Raw genomic sequence first — 25,912 nt, 5'->3', positions numbered from 1 at the left:
TCAAAAATGTAATGGGATAGAAAAATATGTATACCTGTACTTAATGTTTAGCACCATTTACAGTTTGTTACTTTAGGTTCATAAAATGTATTACATATAATGTGGAATGCTCATAAAATTACTACATTTGGGCATATTAAATTTTTAAATATAATTAATTCAGGAACTAATTATAATATATTAACTGAAGTTACTTTTTAGTCTGTTAATCTTTTATAAGCAATGGGTTTGTGGAGCCAGGGATTAGAGTATACAGGCTTCTTATTGTCATCTGCCACCCTCCCTCAAATTTTCTTTTTTTCCCTCTTGCAATAATAACGGGGAAATGGATTCCATCCTCCCCCACAATGTTTATGATGTATTTGATTTATATCCCTGCTTTCTCCCAGCATAGAACTCAAGGTGACTTAGAACAAATTAAAACAAAGTACAGGTGTAATCTTACAAATATAAAATGCAGTAAATCCTATTAAAATTAATTTAATTTAATTTTTAAATGTATTAATTTAAAGTAGTTTAAAGCAATTTAAAACATAGCAGAAAAGATCACAACACACGCCATTAAAAACTCATTCAGTCATAACAAATCAAGACCTAAACACCCGCTTGCTTAAATAAATAAATAAATAGCCTGCCTTTGCTTGCTGGGAGAAAGAGATCTAAGAAGGGATTGACCAAACTTCCCATGGGATGAAGTTCTACAACCTAGGAGGAGCCCACAAACAAGACTGTCTGTTGTGTTTTCTAACCAAAGATATCTGTGATGGTGGTGGGACCAAGAGGAAGCCCTTCCCTTTATATTCTAAAACCCCAGACAGGCTCATATAGGGTTGCACAATCTTTCAGATAGTCTGGACCTAAGCTGTATGAAACTTGAAAGGTCATACCCAGCATTTCGAATTCTGCCTGGAAATGAACCTCTTGCTAGTGAAGCTGTTTCAACAAGGGAGTTGTGTGTTCCTGGTAACCAGCACAAGTCAGTAGCCTTGCCACAGCATTTTTGACCTACTAGAGTTTCCGTGGAGTTTTCCAAAGCATCCTTACATGGAGACCGTTACAGCAATCAAAGTAGAATGTAGTCAAGGAATGTGTCACCATATCCAATTCCAACTTCTCAAGCAATGGGCACAGCTAGTGGACTAGCTTTAACTGTACAAATGCATTCCTTTACTTTGATGAAATCTGGGCATCCAAGCTCAAATCTAAGTCCAGGAGTTACACCCAAGCTACAAACATGAGACTTCAGGGTGAGTATACAGTAGGCTCCATACAGCATAGGCTGAATCCATGTTCCCTGCTCTGCCTTTTAGCTGACCTGGAGCACCTCTGTATTGTCTGGATTACACTTCAGTTTGTTTGCCTTGGCAGCAACAATATTCCAAGCTGTCCCTGTTGCAACGCAAAATATGTGAAGGTAGCTCGGTCTTGAGTAGGCAATTAAGACTCAATATCTGTACAAAAAAGGGACCTAAATACCCGAAAGGCATCAGATCCCACCTGATCTTGGGTAAGCCATAGTTAATACTTGGATGGGAGACCACCAAGGAAAACCAGGTGCTGTAGGCTGTATTTCAGAGGAAGGAATTGGCAAAACCATCTCTGAGTATCCTTTGCCTAATAAAACTCTATGAAATTAATGGGGACTTCATAAGTCAGCAGACTACTTGAAGGTACCTACACACACATCTTTACAAAAGACATTCTTGAAAACTGCTAGAACTGGCTTGCAGATATAGGTTTGGATTATCTTTAGCAACATATCTGTTATTATGAGTGCCTGAACTTATTACAAATGGAACTACAACCCTGCTGAACTGTGAGAAATGTGGCACCTCATTTTATACCAGTTTATGGGAAACAAAGAAGGCATTAAAGTTTACAACAAAAGAAACCATCAACATTATAGTAAAGCAAAGAAAGTTATTGTGTTTTTTGAACTTTGTGTCTTCAGCAGAAAACAGTAGTGTTCAGAAAAAACCTGAGCAAAAAAAGTAGAGAATCAGAAGTAGGTTTAGCTAATTGGTCTCACTGTCTGCACTGTCAGCAGTTTCTCCTTCTGCTGAGCCTTTGGTGGACTATGTGGGCTTCTAAAAATTGTCAGTTTGCCCAGATTGACAGAAGCCTTATATTTTCTCATATCTATTTCTTGAGTTGGTGTGAGCATTTCCAAACATAGCCCAGATTCTTTCACATACTTCTGAATATGGAGGAATTTGAAGCAGACAAGAAGCAAGAGGAATCAGAAATGGTGTCATGCAAGGGCCTTGCCATGATGGTGCAAGGGAGACATACTTAGCGGAGTTTCAGGCTGTATTCGTGGACCACATACTTGAAGGAAAGTCCCTTCCCAATAGCAGAACCTAAATGTGTTTTGAATAATTTTGGAAGTATGAAGATAGGTTATAGTTCAGAAGAAGGAAATGACAAAACCACCTCTGAATATTCCTTGCCCAAGAAAAGCCTATGAAATTCATGGAGTTGACATAAGTTGACAGGTAACTTGAAAGTGCATACACACACATACACACACACACAGAGGCCAGGTAGTGATGTATGAACATCTTGTCACTAGCTCTTTGTTTATTATTTTAAATTAAAGTATTTTGTTTTTAAAGAAAATGTCCAGTTTCTTTATGGGGAAAAGCAACCCGAAAAATTATTGGATTTAAAAAAGAGGAAACATTAGGAGGGTATGGTTCTCCTAAATAGCCTCGGTCTCCCCCCTCCCAAACTCATCACTAAACAAGACACTGCTTTTGCAAGGGGGAGGTGTGGGATTGGAGTCCATATTTTTGGGCCAGAATGAATGGTTTGTGGCCAGAGCTAGGGAAGGAGAGTGCTTGCTGTTTACCGCTCCCCCCCTCAAAAAAAAAACAGTTTCTAGGAGTACTACTGGCATGCAACACTGAGGATGCCCCAGATTAATCTTATATTTGCTTTTGTACACTAATGGCTGGCCCATTTGCCCTCAGATTGGCAGGAATTGTTCCCGTCAGTGTCCTATACAGAGACACATGGGATTAGTGACAGCTACACAGCAATGTCACAAGGCATGTGAAGAAAAAGAAAGCAGCCCTGCCAGTCATCTGTGTGGGAAATTACATATTGATTCAGCACCACTGAACGGTAGAAAAAACCTCTGCTTCTTCTTATCTGGGCTGTTCTCACCTGAATATCTATTGTGGTAAAGGTGGAGACCGGCAGGTTTCATGGAATGAGCCGGCCCAGCCGCGGTGCTTTTGTTGAGGCCTCAAGCGCCATTCATCAGCCTCCTAATGAGCCATCCCAGGGAATGGGAAAGTGAAACAGATAAAGAGGAGCGTTGAAAAATGCACAATATTAGGTGCCTGATGAGCTAAATCTCATCAATAAGACACCGTGAGTGTTAGCTAGTTTGGCTCCCGCTGCCTCAGGCCTCCTCTCCACATATGCACAGACACTCACATGCAAATGCCAACATTTGCAAATGCCAATGTTTACACATTCCTTCACATCCTGCAGCTTCTGGTAATCCCTTAGAGGTTAAAGGAAATGCTCTTCTCAAGAGCACTTTGCCTCATAGTCCCTGTGTTTTGCACATAACTAGGTTCTGTACCCAGGTGACACCTCCCTCCTGTCCAGGTAACCCCAATTAAAAAGCTGTAGACAGGAAGAACCCTGGAAACACTGCCTAGTGGAAACAGAGTAAAAGCAATAAAAGCATTTGTTCTACTCAAGTGTAACAAAATAGTATGAGAGTTCTTAGCCCTGCAGTTTGTAAAGAGGATGAATGAGTAGGTCACTGATAAAGCACAGAAGAATCCAGGCTCAAGCTTCAACATCTCTTGTGAAGTCGAAGGCTTTCTCTGAAGATGCCAACCACAGATGCAGGCAAAACATCAGGAATAAACTCTTCTAGAACATGGCCACATAGCCCGAAAAACCCACAAAAAATTTAACATCTCTTGTTTAAAAAAGAAGATCTATCCCTGAAAAAGAAGAGCCAGTGCTGGACCAGATAGATCAGGCTCAGCATAAAGGAGCTTCATGTGTCACCTAATTGAACTTTCCTATTCTACATCTGTAAAAGCAGTTACAGATGTGTAATAATCTGTGTAAAAAATACTGTGGAGGAGAAGAAAGCTGTTGAACAGCTGTGTAGTGGAAGAAATATGCCTGCAAGGTTTGGAGTTGTCGTCTCACCTTCATCCAACTCCTTTCCTGAGCACTGTTAAACAGAACAGCAGGATCTCTGAGCAGGAGTGGGTTATTTTTGCTCAGCTGTTTGTTTTGCATCAGACTCTTTTCTATTAGGAACTGGGCTCAGAGCCATGGGTTCATTTCATAAAAGCTCATTCCAACTGACCGTGCAGTTACTCATAATCATATGACATAAGAGCATCTTTAGGTCTGTGTCCTTAAAAGATTGAACACAGACTTTCGATGACCCTGGGGAAAGTACTGCATCCTCATGCAGAGAAATTGTTCAAGAGCAGAGCGTTCTGTGACGTGTGCTGATAGATATCTCCCTGTTAGCTGTTAAAAAATGCTCTTCTTATCTTGCAGATCAGCACATAATCCCTGCTCCCCAACAGCTGTGGAGATACTGTGTTAATAAAGCTCTTTGCCTAAGGATACCAATACAACTTTTGCCCTTTTTTAATGGTCTTGCTCACTTTTGTGTAGAGTTGCTTCCATAGGAGCAAGGAGTGGTGTGTGCACATGGAAAGAGGGAATATTTGGGGCTCTAGCCTGCTTCAGGGAGAGGAATTCACTGGACCGCAGACCTAATCCATACTGTGGAGACCAGGGGTCTCCATTTCTAAAAGTCCCAAACCCTTCTTGTCCTGACAGGTACGATTCATGTCTTCCATGTTTATTGATCTTAAGACCTCTATAAAAGACTTTTGGGTTGGAGGGACCTACAGATTCTATTAAGTATACTGTTTAGCATATATACTCTTCATTAGAGATAGTAAAATAATCCAGTCTTTGTGTGTCTGAAGACTTCTTAAAGTGAAAAAGTACAGAGTCAGATGCCTAAATTCTATTTTATTTTTATAAAAATATTTTTATTAAAATAAATCAGAAAAAGAGAGGAAAAAGGTAGTAACAATAACAATAAAAATTACACTTACTATATCATATACATATCTTAAATGATATGAACTCATTAAATGAAGATTTCCACCTTATCTCTTCTTTCCTTCCTAGTGAGACTGAACATTTCTTTTAACGCCCAAGCTAACCAAAATTTGGATATACCAATAATATTTATGTAAATTTACTGAGTAAATAATATTTTTAATGTATTCAAGGTATCTCTGCCTTAAATTAGTCCTATTTTATTATTATATTCTCTATATTTGTTTATTTATTTTGTATATTAATTTGTATCCCACTTTTGTCACAAAATTGGGACCCAAAGCAGCTTCCCTACTTCTCCAGTATCATTAAACTACCTCCTTCTTCTGACCAGAATGAGAGGATCTTAATGTCAAACCATATTTTAATTCCAAAATGTTAGTAATCATAGGTGTCCTGCGTGATCTATAAACTACTTCTTCAATCTATATACAAAGCCTTTTTATACTCCTTTCTCTAGTATTTCACAGCAAGCTTGCAGTCTTCTTCTAATTTAGTCAGAATATTCTCATTAATTTTCCATGAAAGTCTGTCTAATTCTATCGTGTCCATACGTTTAGAGCTAGCCATCCTTCAGTTGTGAATATTCGATTAAGTTTTCATTTTTGCAGAGGCCCAGGACACTCTGCCCCCAAAGGGCAGGCTGGCGATGGCTTGTTTCCCTCTGGAGGGACACCGCAGCAGCCAAACTGCCTGGCGTCCCTCCGCCCCAAAAAGAACCTGGAAAAAACAGGTTCTTTTTGGGTCGTATGGTGCACTTGTGAAGTAAGCAACATGCAGCAATGTTTATATGCTGCTTGTCGCTTATGTCAAGATGGCGGCGCCCGTGTGGATGGGATGGCACCATTAGGCCGCCGCCATGCCGTGCTAGGGTTAGGGACTGTGCGGTTGGTGCACAGTCCCTAACCCTAGTATCGGCGGCAGCATGGCACTTCGGGACCATGTGTCCCGGGCCAGAATAGTCTCGCTGCTGAAGTCATGTATAAAATTACTTTCCAATATTTCTGCTCTATCTCTTTATCAGTGATATACATCATGTTAAGTAGATCAACATCCAGATTAATAGGTAGCGTAATTCCAAGAATCCTAAATCCTGACTACAGCAGTTGTATTGAATCCATAAGATTTATCTATATGATGACTCAGCATTGAACAACTGACTGAATAGGTCTACTCTAGTTGAATATAACCAACAGGATGCCAGCCAGAATGTGATAGCTTTCTGTAAATAACAAAAAGCTGACTTACACATTATTTGGCATAATATTTAGCTATTGAGCTAGCTCATTGTTATCTTTGCTGGGTAGATGCAGCAGCCTGTTTTTGTATGATGTATCATTATAATAATAATAATAATAATAAAATTTTATTTCTATACTGCCCTTCTAGAAATCAGGGCGGTGTACAACAAAGCAATACATACACATTAAAAATACATTAAAAACATTACAATAAAACAAACTAACTCATGCCAGCTCAACCAGCTGACGACGGAGGGGGGAGAGAGCATACTGGAGTCAGGGGTAGGCCTGCTCAAAGAGATATGTCTTCAGCCCCTTCTTAAAATGGGCCAGGGAGGTGGCCGAGCAGAGCTCGGCGGGCAGCGAGTTCCACAGGTTGGGGGCCAAGGTGGTAAAGGCCCTCCTGGTGGTGGTAACTAGTCTAACCTCTGGAACTCTTAATAATTGCTGCCCAGTTGATCTGAGTGTGCGGGGCGGATTGTACGGAGAGAGGCGGTCCTCCAAGTACCCCGGGCCCAAGCCATTTAGGGCTTTATAGGTAATAACCAACACCTTGTATTTCGCCCAGAAGCGAATAGGCAGCCAATGCAGGTCTTTAAGCACAGGTGTTATGTGATTGGCCCTGGATGTACCAGTGACCAGTCGTGCTGCCATATTCTGCACTAATTGCAGCTTCCGGGTATGGTACAAGGGTTGCCCCATGTAGAGCGCATTGCAGAAATCCAATCGAGAAGTTACCAGAGCATGTACTACAGTTTCAAGGTCCCTCTGGTCCAGGTAGGGACGCAGCTGGCATATCAGCCTAAGCTGATAACAGATGCTCCTGACCGTCGCATCCACCTGAGAAGTAGGATGGAGCGACGAATCAAGGAGCACCCCCAGACTGCGTACTGAGTCCTTCACAGGAAGCGTGATCCCGTTCAGGACAGGTGGAACCACCGTCATCCCCGGGCCAGGAGAACCTATCACGAGTACTTCCGTTTTCTCTGGATTCAGGCTGAGTCTGTTTTCCCTCATCCATCCCATTACCGATTCCAGACAGGTCACGAGAGGAGAGATGCCATCCCTGGTCACTGCATCAGTCGGAGACATAGAGAAAATTATTTGGGTGTCATCAGCGTACTGATAACCCCGCACCCCATGACTCCGGATGATCTCTCCCAGCGGTTTCATGTAAATGTTAAAAAGCATGGGAGACAGAATGGCTCCTTGAGGGACCCCAGATGTGAGGGCCCTCTTATCGGAGCACACGTCCCCCAGCTGCACCATCTGGAACCTCCCGGAGAGGTAGGATCGGAACCACTGGAGCGCAGTGCCCCCGATACCCACCCCTGCCAGGTGCTCCAGAAGGATACCATGGTCTATGGTATCGAAAGCCGCTGAGATGTCCAAGAGCACTAACAGGGACACGCTACCCCTGTCTATGCCCAGACGGAGATCATCGACCAAGGCGACCATGGCAGTCTCAACCCCGTAACCCGCCCGAAAACCAGTTTGAAGTGGGTCAAGATAATCCGTTTCATCCAAGATCGATTGAAGCTGGATTGCAACCGTTGATGGTTTGAAATGGCAATCTCCTCTTTAGAAGATCCATGCCAAATACTACCCCTTGCCATTGAATAGAGATACTGAATCCACTAATTCTTACAGAAAGTTTTTCCACTTGGCATGATAGTGGCACCTACTCAGGTATTACTCTGCAGCTGAGAGTTGGGGAGCTAACAAATGTAGAGGTAATTAATAATTAATACCTCCCAGAGTTTTATATAAAAACAAACGCCTCTGTTCCTTGGTCATCTCATGAGGCCAAACATCTATGGAGTACGAATGTTAAACGGCTTAGTCTGTAGAGGTGATTTTTTTAAAAAAACCAATCGGCTCTTTTCATCAGCACTTTGAAGCAGCCCCAATCAAAGGTCAGATTCGCAGCCCCAAAGCAATGCTTGGCTCCTCAGCTGACTGCAATTGGTAGAGAACTGTGCAACAAGAGAGAACATAACAGACAAATGAGATGTGACCAAGGAGCCACCTTCAATTTATTCGCTGTCTGTGTTGCTTTTCGTGGCTGGATGGTTTGCAGCTAGCTTTTATAAGCAATCAGAAAGGCTTAACATTTTTGCCTTACCTGGAAGTGGAAGGAAAAACTGAAGTGAGAAAGTCTTCGCATGCTCCAGCATAATTGCCATGTGTGCCTATTTAACATGCGGTCATCATGAAGCTTGTGCATTATGTGAAGACAAGACAGTTATTAATAAATAGCATAGCACCCACACTGGTTCCCTCAATCTTTTTTTTTTCCTCAAGCAGACTTAATGAAGCCAAGTTTGCAAATGAAACATAATTTCAAAGACAGGCATGTTGTCGGAAGGTCTAGGGATGATGTATGCCTGTTCCTGCTCGTTAGCAGCTGTCTCTTTAATTACTGCAGATGCTAACGAGATGCTAACAGCATATGGTGACAGAGGGAGCAGGCACTCTTTGCACCAAAGTAGAATTTGTTGTGATGGTGACCAGCAGGGAAAGAGGGTGGGAAGACTAAGCTCACTTGGGATATTTGTCTGTGATTTTCCCACTTTCATCTCTATCCTAGTTGGGGAGGAAAGACTGCCCTAGACCAGTGCTTCTCAAGCTATCTGACTTGGGGGACTAGCAGTTTTTCCCCCAATGTGCCAGGGACCTGTACCATATTTGTGCCCATTGGCTACAGATGTTTATTTCTTTCCTAGAAACTTTCCAGGGACAGGCAGTAGATGGTTTGAAGGCCAACACTGATCCACAGAGCACCATTTTGAGTAGCAGTGGCAGTGCCTTAGGCAAAAGTGAAGTATCTTGGAGTCCATGTATTTTATGCAGCAACATTATGCATGTGATCCAAAGCTGAGGTCAATCTCTGCTGCAATGATAACTGTTTTCAGAGTGATATATTCTTGGCCTCTCGTTTGTTTCAGAAGTATCATTGGAATAGCCAGTGTCTTATTAATTTCTCTTGTCTCCCCTGAATCTCATATGAAATCCATTTTTATCAGAGATACTTGAGTATATAAAATAGCACTCTTTGGGCCGTGGACATACTAAATCTTCCTTTTCTTTGTTGCTTTTTTCTTCCTGTTATTGCATGCACACACTACTACATCTCCTTTAAAAATGCTCCCTTGAGCACTTTTGTTGTTCTAAAAATTCTTGAGCATAGGTCAGATGGCATGTTGCCTATTACTGGCAGAATTGTACTGGTTCTTTTATTAAAACAGAATTTGAGTAGCCAATTATGTATTTCTTCTTTCATATAACAGTAGTGTGCACAGTGAAATTAGCAGGCAGTAGAGGAGACAAAAAGAAGCAATCATTTTATACATCTAATGATTGGTAAACGTCATGGCTACGAAATGTGCTTTGATTCAAAAATTAAAAGAAAAGGGTAAGAAATTTACAGATAGTTCAGATATAATTTCTAGGTATAATATTTGGGGGATGGAGATTTATGTTCTGCTTGCCTGTATGTTTTATGCTATGTAAGAAATAAAGAATGGATTGTTTTGCAGCTATCCTGTAACCCTTTCTAAAGAAGCAGATCCTGGTCACTGTAACAGATAGACAGTGGAATGTATAGTCTGTTTCTCTGATCAGGCAGTGAATGACAAGAAGCATGCAGATTTAAGTCAATTACTTCTGGAACTTCGTATTGCTTAGTCTAGATGCATATTGAAAGACCTTTTGAAATACCTTTTAGTTGTCCGCTTGGTTCTTTGCTGTCCGTCATTATACACTGGGTATTTTATCTTTGTGCAACTGAGCCTAGATTTTGAAAAGATGTCAGGTCGTAATTAGGGATGCCACCAAACTCAGAATTAGTTGATAAGTTGAACCTCACCTCTTTGAAACTCAACCAACAAACATTTTTTTAAACAAGTGAAATCATTTATACTGGCAGTACCTGCTGCATGTTTGATGTGATTGAGAAGGGGCCAGTTTTTAGGAAACTACAGTCAGACAAGTGATCCAAGCCTTTTTTTAATCCATTTTCTTCTTTTTACACATTTCTGTAAAAGCAAGAGCCTCTCCAAGAAGTTAGATATGCATCTCCTGCTGTCTAATTTCAATATATGACCAATCTGTGGAAATGGTACTGGAAATAAATTCCATGTGTGTGGAAATAACTAACTAACTACATAAATAAATAAAGTCTGCCTGTCACCCTTTTCCCCCATAGAAACCCTGAGGAAAAAATGTTAGGTGATCACATAGTGCCATTCTTAGAGCAGTTACAGCCTTATTTTGAAACTGTACAGCAGGACTTGCACTTCCTTACCTCTCAGAAAGAACAATATAATTCCAAGGCTCTTGAATGACAGTATATTTTTATTGCATGTCTCAGTTTATTATGAGATTGAACTTTCACAGAGTTGGAAGAAAGTGGAAGGTCCATCTTTCTAAACCCCTGCCATTTTAGGAATCTGCTGCTGAAGAGTCTCCAGGGGGTATCCAAAGAAGGTCTACTACCTTGGGAGGGAATTTATTTCCTCATCAAACAGCATTTACTATCATGAAGTTCTCCCTAATAATTAGTTATAATTTCCCTTCTCAGCATTTGAACCCATTGGTTAGGGTCCTGCCCTCTGGAGCAGCAGAAAATAAGCTCAAATTAATAAAGAACCTCTATCTGAACTTCAAATGTTGGATTTGTAACTAGGCAAACAAATTGCAAAAGTTGTTTCAAACTGGAAAATTTTAAAATTCTCCTAGAAATTCAGTTACATTCAATGAAGCTCTTAATGTATACAGCTAACTCATAGTTCATTCCTGCTTTCTTTCACAAGTATATAATGTAATTAATAGATTACATGTTTTGTTTCTGAAAGCATTGTGCTAGGATCAGGTATCTAGTAGTGTATTTTTGCATTTCCTCATGTTTCTGTCAGAATCAGGGATCACTCCTCCTTCTCCAGCCCCCTCTGAGACTTAAAACCTGCTCAGAAGAGCTGCCAAGACCTCTGGAACAAGTTAAGACTTGCATATTACAAAGCAGAGGTTTCTAAAGATGTTAGGAGTAAATAAAATGATACAATATTCATGTTTTGGTCCTGAAATAAGAATATTGCTTTAAAGCAAATGGAACAACTTCCAGAGGCAACACAGAAGTTACCCACTGGTCGCATCTCAATCTTACTACTACAGTGGTTTCTTCAGTGTATGCATTTGAAGCATGTTCTTTCTTAGTAGTTTTTCAAGAAATATTTAAAATTTGTAATATTTGTAATTGTTGATGTACTGTATTGTGACATGTGTGAACCGCTTTGTTCTGGAGGAAAAGTGGTATACAAATAAAAGATTATTATTATTATTATTATTATTATTATTATTATTAAATACACATGATTACTGTAGCTCTTAATGAAATTGACATCTGATGCAAGTTTGATTCTCAAATACAAAAAAAGTATCCCCATTTATTTTAGGTATCACAAGGTTCTTTTGAAGATGACTCTGAGATGCTTTATCAGATGCCTTCTCGTTCTTCTTTCTTTTCCTTCCCTTTAGGAGTGTGCAGGTGAGCCTCTTTTCATGCTATACTGTGCCATCAAACAGCAAATGGAGAAGGGACCCATAGACGCCATCACTGGAGAGGCCCGATACTCATTAAGTGAAGATAAGCTCATCCGTCAGCAGATTGACTACAAAATGTTGGTTAGTAAAATTAGAAGTTAAGATCCTATTAGCTGGTGTTATTTTAAATAGTGGGAAGAGAGGAAAGAAAGGGATCATATAGAAAGAGAAGCATGAACATTGAGAATAATTCAGACACTGGGGTTTTTTTAGGGGTGGGGAAGAAGAGTTAACATACCAGTGCACAGCAATGATGTCTTCTAGGTATTCGGAAGAAGTAAAAACAACAACAAAGCACAAGAAATATACACTCATAGGCTGCTGCTGCACTGCAAAAATAATCCAGTTTCCACTTTAATAGTCAGTGTTATGAAATTCTGGGAATTGTAGTTTTGTGAGATGTTTAGTCCTCTGTCAGCTCTGGTGCCACAACAAACTGCAATTCTCAGAATTCTATAGTATTGAGCCATTACAGTTAAAGTAGTCGCAAACTGGATTATTTATGCAGTGCAGATGCAGCCATAATCAGTATTCTACACTTTTGGTCATTCCCCTTAAAGTATGAGAAGAGACCCTGCTATGTTCCACTTCTTAGGAACAACTTATGAGTGGCAAGCAGGACAATCTGATGTTCTTATCAAATGATAATTAGTCATGACAGATCAAATGGAAGTCCACAGTTGGGGATAGTGTGTGTATCTTTGACCACTGGATGTTGGTGGTGAACAGCAGAACAGATAAAAGGTATTTCTTCACATTATACATAATTAAACTATGGTATGCACTCCCAAAGAAGATAGTCTTGACCACTAAAACAGGTGCCTTTAAAAGGGGATGTCACAGACACATCAGAAATAAGGCTGTCCACAATGCTAGTCATATTGACCATGTACTGCTTCAAGTATCAGAGACTATATGACTCTGTATACCAGTTGTTGGGAAACAATCACAGGAGAGGATTATGTCTTTATGAACATTATAGGTGTATCTGGTCAGCCACTGTGGCCGGGGGGAGGGGGGATTCTAGACTATACTTTTTCTGGTTCTATTTATATTACGTTGTGCTCTGCCTTAATATCTTTTACAATATGGGTCTGGTACTGTTGAAGATCAAGTACTGGATTAAATGGCAGCATTTATGATTGAGGGTGATGATTTTTATAAGGTTGGAGCAATGGCTTGTTTGGTTAGTATCTTAGCTGAGTAAATATTCCTGGGATGAGAAGGTTCGCCTAAAAAAAGCATGTTCTATCAGAGCTTGCTACTTAATGAGTAGAAGTGAGGTAAAGCTTGCTCCAAGTAATTTGATAACAGTTTTATTTCCTGTTGGCTGTTTCCTGCCATACCTCCCTGCTGCTCAACTGTAGTGTAATTGACACATCCTTTACAAAGATGTATTTACTTCTTCCTTTCATATAGACACTGAACTGTGTGAACCCTGAGAATGAAAATGCTCCTGAGATCCCTGTGAAGGTTCTGAATTGTGACACCATTACACAAGTGAAGGAAAAACTTCTGGATGCAGTGTATAAAGGAGTGCCATACTCTCAGCGACCCAAAGCAGGAGACATGGATCTGGGTGAGTTGTAGTTTTTTCCCAGGCAATCAAGTGTAGGGTAAACATTGTATTCACACAGCTAGTTCATATTACATGTGTACTTACAGTGGCCTAGTTAGCTTTATTGCAGCAAAAGCAATAAAGACCATGGCACCTTAAAGACAAACAGATTTTATGTGGGATAAATTTCCATGAATGCACTTCATCAGACACTATCAGCTATAAAAGCTTATGTCAGAAGAAATATGTTGCTTTTTTAGATTCTCTTTGTTATTTGTCACTTGATGAGTGTATCATGTAAGTTTCTGCACCTGTTGACAAGGAATTACCTGCCTTTGCTAAAGAGACTATTTCCAAAGAGTTTGGAAGGGGACAGTACAGTCGGCCCTTCTTATACACGGATTTCTTATACGTGGATTCAAGCATCCATGGTGTCCTAGACTGCGGCCAGCACACCCACACTATGCCGATAAGAATGGCTTAGCACAGCAAGTGGAAGCAGACCACAGACCTTGCAAGGAGTCAGCATTAGAGAGCAATCCGAAAGCCAAGCCAAAGTCAGGATACCAGAAGTCAGAGTAGTCAAATCAGTCCAGGGTCAAAGCAGCCAGAAGATAACAAGGGTCCAGTCCATTCTGAGGTCAAGGCAACAAGGAGTCAAGATACAAGGAGCCAGTGCCGGCAGCAATCACACCAAAGAATCATGCAATAAACTCTGGCACTGAGTTGATGCCTCTCTGCACCTTAAGTAAGGGAAACTTCCCCCATGCCACCTGAGGCTGGTTTGCTAATTGCCTCTCTGCAATTCTCCTGGATCTGCGCCTGCAAGCACTCTCAGCCCTTCTTTGTTTATAGGTAGGCACATCCAGGCATGATTCCTCCCCAGAGTCACCACTAGGCTGTTGCACCACAGGAAGCATCTCACTAGCACTAGGACCTGGTTGAGCCTCCTCCTCTGGGGCTGGGGGATCACAGCTGGGACCTGGCAGAGCAGGATTAGCACCTGGCGTAGCCTCAATTAGCTCTTGCTCTGGAGGAGGCCCATCCTCATCCTCATCCTCCGAGAGCTGCTCTTGGCTGGCCATGACACATGGTTTAAAAATGTTCAAAAAAAGTATACATTTCAAATATCAAACCTTGATTTTCCATTTTTTATAAGGGACACCATTTTGCAGTGTCATTATATTTTATGGAACTTGAGCATCCATGGATTTTGTTATCCACGTGGGATCTTGGAACCAAATCCCAGCATATAACAAGGGTCCACTGTAGTTTCAAACTACCAAGCTACCTTATGGTGTTAGCCCTCTCATTGGGTGAAAAATGTGATTGAATCAATGTATGTCCTATGTAACATACAGTTTGGACTGCATCTCCCCAAATCCCCTAGCCAGTAGCCCAAAAATAACATTTCCAAGTTGTATTGTAAATCAGCCCTTTTATACATGAAATAATACTTGACTGGGAAATAATATGCCACATCCAAATTACATCTTCTCTTGTCTGAAGCAAAGAGAGATATCTGGTCCTACAATTTTATCTTTCTGTTGGTACACTATTGAAGCAAGAGCATATCCCAGTTTAATCTTAAGATTTATGCATTATATTCCCCAGCAAATTGTGTATAGAATTATGACACTCTATAGGGCTTTCAAAAATCAAACTGTATATTGGGGATGGGAGGCATGTGGCCCTACACTTAATATACTCATTAGCTTAAACCTATGTCTGTTTCAGTCAATCATGGGGCAGAGTTTGCTGTCTGAAAGTTACCTGCCTACTGATATGATTAGTAAGGGGCTTTACCATCTTTTTGAAGAACATCTTCATATATGAAAACAGATTAATACATTTGGGCATATAGATCAAGCTTTAGTGAGTGTAACAAGACTGCCACCATCACATGGAAGAGGTTAATTATGGGGCTCTCCAGATGCTGATGAATGGGGATTGGAATGGATATTGACTATTTCCAGACTGTGGGCCTCTGAGGGTGCTCTGAGTCCCCATCCCTTCTCCTTCCTGAGCCGGATGGGACCCCTTGAGACCACCTTTTCATCTAAAGAACTTGCTGCCACTACCCAGGATGTTGCTGGGGATTCCACTGGCACTTTCCTTGTAGAAATGCTTCCCTCTTTCTTTCCAACATGGGGGAAGAGCTATGTCTTGCTGAACCAATGCATGTGAAGGAGGCAGTGTGAGAGTGACAGAGTGTATTTAAAGAAAAGGTTTATTCTAAGCAAGGAAATTCTATAGCAAAAGGACGTCTTTTTTCAGTCACAGATTACAAATGGAAAGTTACAGAGTAAATTTCAGTCAAATCAAGAAAAGAATAAAAAAATAATGCAGCTGGCTAGTACTTTCTCTTGATATTACTCACAAATCAGATGGGATTTCTAGTCCTTGATGTCCATGAGATAGATGGTAGCCTGGAGTCTTGTCCGGCTTCTACCCGCCTTCCCAAATGGAGCTTCTGCTCCAAAAGTTCCTTTGTTTCAGTTGTCTGTGGTCTGTTTAGGGAGAGTCTGAGACAAAGAGCCCTTGGGCTTTTCATAACCTCTGCTCAGAATCATCTTGAAGGTTCTAGCTTCTGCCCAACAGATCTTCTAATTGGACAATTGCTATCTCATCACCTCTGTGATGCTGAGCCTCATTAAAATCTAACTGTACCTCCTCCCACATATAGCCCTTTGTTATCTGTGGAGAAGGCTTTGATAATGGGAGGATTTGCAGTGCCATTCTTTTGTTTTCCATATTTGTTAACAGATTTTAGTAGGAAGTAGAATAGATTCTGTCTCTGTGACTGTAAACACTATTGGCATGCCATCTGTTCCTGGTGATTTGTTTCTCCCAAGTGCTCTGAGTGCAGCTTCCACTTCACTTTCTAAATTTGGAGGTTCTTCCTTGAATGAATCTGTCATCCTTTAATTTATTTTATATAGTTCTTCACTGTATTATTTCAAATGGCTTTTATTTGTACTTGATCATGTAATGTGTTCCCCTGCTGGTCATGCAGCCATTCTTGGTTTAAAGTTTCTTTTGATTTTTCAGCTCTTGTAGAAGAGGTATCTTGTTCTTCCTATTTTGATGTCTTCTTTTATTTCTCTACATTGATTATTATAGTAATTTTCCTTGTTTCTGCACACAAGTTGCAGAACAGTTGCATTCAGGGTTTTGACCCTATTTGTGTCACCTTTTACTTTTGTTTCTTGACTCTCTTTAACTGCTTGAAGTGTTTGATCTGTCATCCATTGAGGCTTCTCTTTCTTTGTGGCTGAAGAGAGTGTCTTTTTGCATAACTCGCTGACAATGTACCTGGTTTCAGTCCAGAGTTTTTCTGGCTCCCAATCAATTAGGCATAATTGGATATAACCCTGGATACCCAAACACATTCACCCATTTATCATATCTAATGTTGTTCTTCAAGCAAATTGCAGTATCAATAAGGTAGATAAGCTTCAGACAAGCAATTTCTGCTCCATGTTTGACTGGAAAACACTCATTTTAACTAATGAGTATGTTAAGTGTAGTTTATGACCTTTGGTATAAAAGCAAAATTATCTTTTGATTTCCTTCCATATAAAATGTTCTTGTGAATGTGTACTTGTTGACAGAGGTGTTCTGTGCTCTGGGCAGTGGGGCCTGGCCTGGCTGCCACATTCCAAAGTACACAGCCCATTACTAATCAAGGGACGTATCAACTTGCTGATATTAGCTCAGCAATTAATGTTTCATGATAGAATGTATGAGGGGCAAAGATTCAGTTCTGTGTCTTATATAATAATAATAATAATAATAATAATAATAATAATAATATGTTTTATTTTTATACCGCTTTTCCGAGATGATCAAAGTGGTTCACAGAATCAATAAAAATTAACACATCATAAAAACAACATGCAATAAGACAAGCAAGATGGTGGTCAGGAGGAGGGCTTTACGTGTTAGCAGGCAGAGGCCTGTTGTTGCTGGCCTGCTTCTCTCCCCCTCAAGATGGTGGTCGGGAGGAGGGCTTCATAGCATACTTCATATCTTACTGACTTCTGCATTTTGTAAAGATTTGGCATGTAACAGCATCCTGAGATATGAGGAGAGCTGTAAACTCTAATTTAAGTTTCCTATGAATAAGCTGAATAGAGTTGTCTCAAAAGTTCAGGAGACAATCCTTTGTGCCCAGAAACAATAATGCTCTGTATTCACTGAAAATACAGAATGAGTCTCACAAGTTAAAATCTCAAAGGAATTTGAGTGTTGTGTATTTCTGTTGTTTTATGATTCACTGCACTGGTCTGAACAACTAAACAGTGCTGCCCAAGAATGGGAATGTCCCATATTTTCCAAATGGAGCACTGAACGAAGTAGACAGCTCAGCTGTGCTATATCTAATAATATCATTGATTTCCTATACTAAGTTTCTGTTAGCCCCAGCTGCTGATAAAGACAGCTGAAAGTTTGAAATGGGGTTTGGCTTTTAAAGCCTGTTTGTGCCATGCAGCATTCATATGCTCTCCATGCCTTTCATTCTGTGATCTGTCCAAAGTGAGCACGATCCCCAGTGACCCCATGCCCTTCTCTTCCATCGGTGCAGAGTGGCGGCAGGGCAGGATGGCTCGGATAATACTGCAAGATGAAGACGTAACCACAAAGATCGACAATGACTGGAAAAGGCTCAACACACTAGCCCATTACCAGGTGTGGTTGTCCACTGAATTTAGCCATAGAGGTGTGGCAGAAGAAAGCAGACGACTGAGTGTAAGGTTCACTCAGCTTAGATGCTTCATATATGGAAAAATTGGTGTTGTGGGTTATCATTGTCATTAATTTGCCTGTTGCTGTGAAGCAGGGGAAGGCACTAGATTGGGCTAAATATGTTTAAGTTAAAGCAAGTGCCAGAGTCTGAAAAGCCAAATTATACATCTTGAAATGAAAGCTTTGAGCTCTCAGGTTTGAGAAAATAAGCAGGTAAAGGTAAGGTAAATGCCTCCTTCCTTTGAGGCTTCCTTGATACATAATTTGATCTGAAAGCAATAAAGGGGACCCAGAAAGGAACATTTGCTCTTATAACTACCGTATATACTCTTGTATACATTAAAAAAATTACAAAAAAATTAACCCCAAAACATGGGTCAACTTATACATGGGTCAATATGGTAATAGGCTCGCTCCTCAAGCCTCTTCCCCAAACCGGCTGTCTCCCAAAGGGACAGCCAGGCAGGGAAAATGCTAGGGAGGCAAATGCTTGCCTTCCCTACTCGGGTGTCCTCCGAAGGGATAGAAAAGTTGGGGAAAGGCTTGGGGGAGCAAACACTTGCCTTCGCCCCTCTTCCCCAGACTGATACAAAGGAGAGGATGGGTACTTAGACCCTAAGTTTTCTCCTTGATTTATGCATGGGTCATATCAAAATACCTAATTTTGATCCCCAAACCTGCCCTTGTTATATATGATATCGACTTATAGTTGAGTATGTACTGGATGTTTTGCATCTAGCCTATCTCTAGACAGATGGTCTGGCAGGATGGGTTGTGATCGCCTTCGGTAAGCAGCTCAAGCAGTTTGATTAAGTCTTAGTCTTTCAGAGGGAGAAGTCACTTTTATGTATTGTGGTAGTCTTTCACAAAGACAATTATGAAGTCAAACACAGTGTTGATAGAACTGAACTTTGAAACCTGCACAAGGAAAGGGCTTTTCCACATGTAAAGTGGATGACTCAGATGGGTCGAACTTGACATGTGGGCCAGTGGGGCCTGACTGCTGTTTACCTTCCTCTTGGCAGTAGGACACTGCCACACCTTTCTTCCTTATGGAGGAAGAAGCATTTGCCCACTTCCCCCATTCACATTTACCCTTGTTTAGCAGTTGAGGACTGTCCCCAAAGGTTTTTTTCCTGCACTGCATCTTTATTACAGCTTCATATCACCCATGCCCACCATAGGTAAGAAGCCTATGTTCCAACACCCAATTAGCTGATGTCCTTTCAGGTGGTAAAGTTATCAAGGCAAAAAAGATAATTTCAAAATCAGAGAAATTAAGAGCTGATTTCACAGCAAGCCAGGCTAAGCAATCCTACTATCATAAAAATGTGTGTGTATCTGAAAATAAAGTCTTGAGAGGGTTGGGTTTTCAATTTGCTATTTTCTACTTTGCAAAAGACTTAGAAAAGTGCCCCTATTCTTGGTGAAGTCTTAAAAAGTCTTACCCATTCCTCAAATGGTGTATTATCCAGGATCTATCCTAATCCTCCAGATTAGAATGAAAGTACCTCAGAATTACAACAGCAAAAACCAGTCTTGAGCAATCACAAAGTTGGAAGAGACCACAGTGGCCATCCAGTCCAACCTCCTGCCATGCAGGAACTCTCAATCAAAGCATGCCTGACAGATGGCCATCCAGCCTCTGTCATTCTGTACAGAACAAAAGATCTTTTATGGAAGAAAAAATAAATTCTATCTGACCCAGGATCTGAGAGAAAGAAAACTCTGGCCAAATCGGGGTTTACTTGCTCTGAAATAGGCCCAACCAATGTAAATATGTCTTTCATGATGGAGAAGAATGGAAATGTTGATTCCAGACCTTAATCAGTCTTCTTGAGATTGTGTATTCCCCCTGCAACAAAGCATGGTCAATCTTGTCAGATTTTTTTGTTGCATCTTGCTTTAGGTCAGAGAGCAGTGCTGTTTGGATAGAATCAGGAATTAAAGATCTGAAAGTTTCTTTGGTCTTAAATTTGGTCCTCCAGGTTACAGATGGTTCCTCAGTAGCACTGGTACCCAAGCAGAACTCCGCCTACAACATTTCCAACTCATCCACCTTCACCAAATCACTCAGCAGATACGGTGAGTAAATGAGAAATCACTGTTGCTTGTTTGTTATCTGGTATTCAGGAATGATCTGGGAATTAAGAATCAGAGTAAGCAAGGGCTGACCAGAAAGGACCTGCATTGCATTGTTTGCTGCAGACACACTCTTGCAGACTGATACAAAAAGTCATGTGTCCCTCCAGTCTTCCTTTACCATCTACCCAGTGCTGATGCCGCTTTAAAAAAAGCTTCTAGCTAGCTAAAGGGCAAAGAGGAAAAGTGGGGATTGAGGTCATAAGAACACTTTGTAAAAAAGAGTTTCTTTGTCAGAGACTTTGGGCCCGAACAGATAGGTCAAAATAAAGCTGCTTCAGGTCACTTTGGAGATATGCTGTTTAAATGTTGCATGTGTCTTAAGAGGCTGGAAGCCATGCCAAAGCCATGCTCCAGGCCTAAGGACTGGAGTGCAGCTTTGGTGCAGCTTCTGGCCTCTCAGGATGCATGCAGCATTTAAACAGCATACCTCCAAAGTGACCCAAAGCAGCTTTATTCTGGCCTGTCTGTTTGGGCCCATAGTTAAATGTGGTATACCTGTGCCTAATGTAACACTGTAGTTATAAGCCCTTTAAGATAAGTCAAGTATGCAGAGCAGAGAAAGATCAATGTGTGTAAGCTTGTTTATATGCAAACACACAGCACTTGGCAGGTATTACCCACACTTTCCTGGCTATGTAGGTTAACCTGTCCCTCTGATATAGTGAACTTAAAAGTGGCAGCCTTGATATGTAGAGACTTGTCTTGCTAGTGGCATAAGCAGAGGTGGACAGGTTGTGACCTTGGAGCTGGAAGCAACACCCTCCATTCCCCAAGGCAGTTCTCAAGCCTGCCAGTCTCCCTAGACTGCCCTGTATTTGACCCAAAAAAGGAATGAACTGTCTCTCTTGGAAGCCTTCAGGAACAGTGGTTATGCCTTCAAATAGGTGGCAAACTCACCCACCCCCTTGCACTAACATACACCCAATTTTTCAAAACCAGAGGTGGACTTCTGGTCATTTCCAGCTTTTTGACTTTGTGCTTTGTCTTTGTTAACAGTTTGTGTGGTCTGGACCCACTAAGTTGCTCATCCTTTCATTGTAACAATGTTTTTCATTGGGTTAGACCTGTAGATCCCTTGGCAGTGAAAAATCCACTGATCTTCCTGTTAAAGAGACATCCACTTTGCATAATTTTGTCAACAGGGTAGCCCAGTATATGTTATATATTCTCAATGGTGTGACAGGCCATGCTGCAAGCTAAGTGAGGTGGAGGGAGGACAGCTGAGGCTGAGTCAGTAAAGGAGGGAGAGGTGGTTCCCATTGCATGTGGTTTCCTCACAGAGAGTATGCTCCGGACAGCCAGCAGCCCTGACAGTCTCCGTTCCCGGACCCCTATGATCACTCCTGACCTGGAGAGTGGCACCAAACTGTGGCATCTGGTGAAGAATCATGATCACATGGACCAGCGAGAAGGCGATCGTGGCAGCAAGATGGTGTCAGAAATCTACTTGACCCGCCTGCTAGCTACCAAGGTAAATCTAAATAGAAAGAAGGCTTGCTGGACACATCCTGAGGCATGTATAAGAGAACAGATTGCCAAGTCATGCAGAATTGAGGGAACCTTTTGACGCTTCCAGTTCCTAGGAAAATGTACTTTGTATGTGTATGTGTTTTATGTAAACCTAATTTGAATTTAAATTATATCAAATACCATTTGTTTATAAAACAAAGAAGTGTCCCTTTCTCTTGTGCTAGTAAAATAACATTTGCTTTCATTACTGTGGAGATCCTTTGGTCCTTAAGCTGTTTTATACAATAATCTCATCCTCCCTAATCATTGGTTATGTGGCCTGTGGCTAATGGGTCTTGGAATCCAAGATCTGAAAGTCCCTTGTCTTATGGCATCTGGAACATTCTGTAAAAATACTTAGTCTACAGCTCACTGATAATTTCTTCAGGGCCACCATATAGGTGGCAAGGACCAGTGGTCCAATTTGTCACTTGGCTTACTGGTTGAGCTTTGTCTTGGTGATAGCATGGTCCCCAGATCATCTGCCTATAAGTGGTGGTCTGGATGCTTTCCTTTAATCTCTTCATCTAACTATGCATTTCTGGCCTCAGTTACATCTGTGTTTTGTCTTGTTTCTTTAAAACTACAAAGATTGGTTTTGCATCCTAGCTGTTGACGAAGCAGAATTTAATCCCAGCCTCCAGTAGCTGCAATCACTGATTTCCCCTGTGCTTATTGTTCCTACACTTGATAGACGCCCTCATTTTACCAGTCCTCTGCATCAGCAAAAGCAGAGGAGAAAAGGGAGCATTAAAAGTCCATTGGCTTAGGGCACAATACTGAACAACTCATGTTATGTAATTGCTGCACTAGTTTCTGATGTAAATCAAATGGTCAATAATATTTATACAAAAAACCAACAAAAATAATACTGCCAAATCTTAGAAATGAAAAACCCCACGCTGATTGCAGGAACTAGCATGCAAGTGGCACAGCTGGACTCTCTCTCCTACTCTATATCCAAATACTAAATTGTAGTAATCTGCCAGAGGTATTAATTCTCTCACTGGTACTTGGCTGCTCTTTTGCTGTTGCTTAACTCAGTACACATTTAGCACAAACCTGGCAGTTTGAGGTGCATTATTAAATTCACCAGTCACGGAGGAGCAGTGCTAGGGGAGGGGTCCTTTGGAAGGAAATCACTGGCAGATTATTGATATTACAAATATTTTCATTTATAAACATACAGAGATTGACAGTTTAGACGTCCCATCAAGCAGCCAAAGTATCAGCTGCTGGTTGAGTGAGATCCCTAGTGGCCTGGATGCTTACAAAGTCTGAACTCAGTTCACTGTGTCTCTTCCCCCATTGCAGTCTTTCTTTATACAGACACACCTGGATGGATTGCAACATCCTTAACTGGGAAGGGGAAATGGTGTCTCCCTTTCAGGCATTCCTTAGCCATTCAAAGGGTTAGATAGTGAGAGCAATCAGACAATCTCCCTAACAAAAAGAAGGTATTTGGCAACTTTGCTGGGACTAATAAGTCAGGCTCCAGCTTCATTAACCCACTCCTGTCCTGAATGAATTTCATATTTCAGTAGATATATTATATGTGGAATGATAAATAACAGCACTTTGGTTAGCTTTCCAAATAAAGCTTCACACACTTCAGTATGCCAAACATGGGATTCATCTACAAAAACACCATTCTGTTTTAACACAAGCACTGAACTAGAAATCTGAAAAATCAGGATTTTTCTCTCATCTTTTCATGCCAATAAAACAGCAATATTCATCATCATATGTGGATTAACTTGAAGATTTATGTATGACTGAGTTGGCAATGAATCATCCCAGATGAATATGAGGAGACTAGTTCATTTTATCAGAACAAATTCAGGTGTATCCATGGCAAAATAGTTGCATGCTATGAAAATCTGCTCCTGCTGAAGCTACTTTAGAGTTGTTTGTAGTGATATTTTGAATTACAAGTTAAACATACATGTTAGAGTGCACATATTCCTTGAGGTTTGAACAGTCTTACAAGAAATCTCAGTCTTATTAATAGAATGGGTGCAGATGGGTGTCCTGCTAGGAAGCCTATGTACAGATCTTCTTGCGTTGTCTTCTTATAGAAGGATTTTGAGTCTTCTTCATGAAACAATTTGGATTGCTTTACACAAAGGTATGTGTGTTTCTTCTATCAGTGATGCTTCAATTCCTCCTTTCATAACATGACCTTTCTGTTTATAATTATATCAGTGATGCCTTTATCCTTTCTAAGCAGATGGCATCTTCATTTCCATGCTGTAGTTTGCTCATATACACAATGTAGCATTGTTGAGAAAATATTCTCCCTTTTTTATGTCTAGGGGACCTTGCAGAAGTTTGTTGATGACTTGTTTGAGACGATTTTCAGCACAGCACATCGAGGGAGTGCCTTGCCTCTGGCCATCAAATACATGTTTGACTTCCTGGATGAACAAGCTGATAAGCACCAGATCAATGACTACGATGTCAGGCACACTTGGAAGAGTAATTGGTAAGAAAGAGATCTGTGGATCAATGGTAGACCATATGCTTTGCATGCAAAAGATCCCAGCTGTAGCTAGGACTGAGAGAGCCACTGTCAGTTAGTGTCAAAAATATTGAGGTAGGTGGGCCTAAGTAAGTCTAGGATAGCTTCATATGCTGCTTCTGGTCAGTGGGTAAAACTGGATCTTAGACATCAGGAAGAATTACTTGGAGTCAGCTTTGTCCCAACTAGCTGATGGCTTCAGAAACCTTCCTACAGGAAATCTGAATTCACACCTTCCTTCTTCAAAAAATAGATCAAATGTTAAAAATGGCCCCAGTCAGACAGGAAATTGAAGTGCCTAAATGTCCTTGTGTTTCACTGTTACGTAGAGAATGTGGGACATGAAACATGCATTGATTATATCAGGCATTTGGGCCAGGTTTTCCATGTCTTATTCCTATAGCAGCTATTTTCCAGGTAATAGGAAATACCCATGAACGCAAATACAGTCCCATTGTGCATAGCCTTGTATAACCACTTGTATTGGAAGCAGCTGGAAGTTTGTTCTCATCAGCATGCCATTTTGCATAACTTGAACCAAACTCAGCTTTGCTCTGTCTTTGTCCTAAAGCCTAGGAGATTTGTGTACTCAATGAGTAGTGAGATGCATTGCCTCTGTACTCATCCCTTGTGATGCCTTACTATTTTCATCTCTCAGATTTTCTTCCCAGTACTGGGGATAAGAACATACATTCTCAGCTCTGGCATTTGTTAAATGGCAGCCAAATTGCTTTTCTATAGTTCAGTAACTGTCAGTAATTAGCAGGACAGAAAAAGAAACATTTTTTAAACGGAGATATGAGAGCACGGAAACACTTGGAGCCGATTTATCACTGCTTTCTATATTAAAGGAAGAAGTGGCATAGGAGGGAAGAGGAGGATTGAAGGAAGAATCCCAAAGATGCCTGGATTGCAGTTCCAGGGATCACAGGCAGGCAGGCTCGTGCATGCTAATTTCCATGCTTGTTTCAGGGTGATAATTTGGTTAATTTCATGAGATCATGTATGCACACCAAGTGCCTGTATTCTAAGAGTCAAAGAAACCAAGCATTTAATGTAAGACTGATGTGACAGTGGAAATCAAGACCTAGTTTTCACTGAACTGGTAAACCTATCACTTGAACTGTATCTCTTCAGACTGCAGCAGGGCTCAGATGATCTGACACTGCTCCATGAATTTTTGTTCTTGTTCTTGTTCTTATTACAAGGGTGTCAGGAAAACAGGTTTTAGGTTTGCCTAGCCTAGCCACCAGGTCTCCCCTTACAGGAGCCTTTCCTGGTGAAAACTGAACTCAGGAGAAGAGAGGAACTGGGTTGGTCTACTTTGAAATAGATGTAAAAAGAGAACAAAGGGACAAATCCTGCTCCCAAATTATTAACATTTATGTAGGTTTGGAGATAATGTCTGCCTCATTTTCTAAGATTCTGAGCAGCCCAAGATTATTGTCTGGGGCCCATTGGAAA

At 40.9% G+C, this 25,912-nt stretch overlaps 1 protein-coding gene across 1 annotated transcript in view; it reads left to right on the top strand.

The window, feature by feature from the left end:
• The window catches only part of PLXNA1 (plexin A1), a 395,300-nt gene that overhangs the window by 350,001 nt on the left and 19,387 nt on the right, over positions 1-25,912 (top strand). The window contains exons 24-29 of the mRNA XM_089521294.1: positions 11,901-12,047; positions 13,386-13,545; positions 18,065-18,276; positions 20,262-20,358; positions 21,699-21,889; positions 24,243-24,412. Coding sequence (XP_089377420.1) covers positions 11,901-12,047; positions 13,386-13,545; positions 18,065-18,276; positions 20,262-20,358; positions 21,699-21,889; positions 24,243-24,412 — 977 coding nt within the window. The remainder of the gene's footprint in view (positions 1-11,900; positions 12,048-13,385; positions 13,546-18,064; positions 18,277-20,261; positions 20,359-21,698; positions 21,890-24,242; positions 24,413-25,912) is intronic.

Source organism: Sceloporus occidentalis, unplaced genomic scaffold, assembly GCF_023333645.1.
Source record: "Sceloporus occidentalis isolate IW3139 unplaced genomic scaffold, rSceOcc1.0.p SCAF_1, whole genome shotgun sequence".
NCBI classification, from domain to species: Eukaryota; Metazoa; Chordata; class Lepidosauria; order Squamata; family Phrynosomatidae; genus Sceloporus; species Sceloporus occidentalis.
Note: the sequence above shows the minus strand (reverse complement) of the source record. Positions and strands in the feature narration are given on the sequence as shown.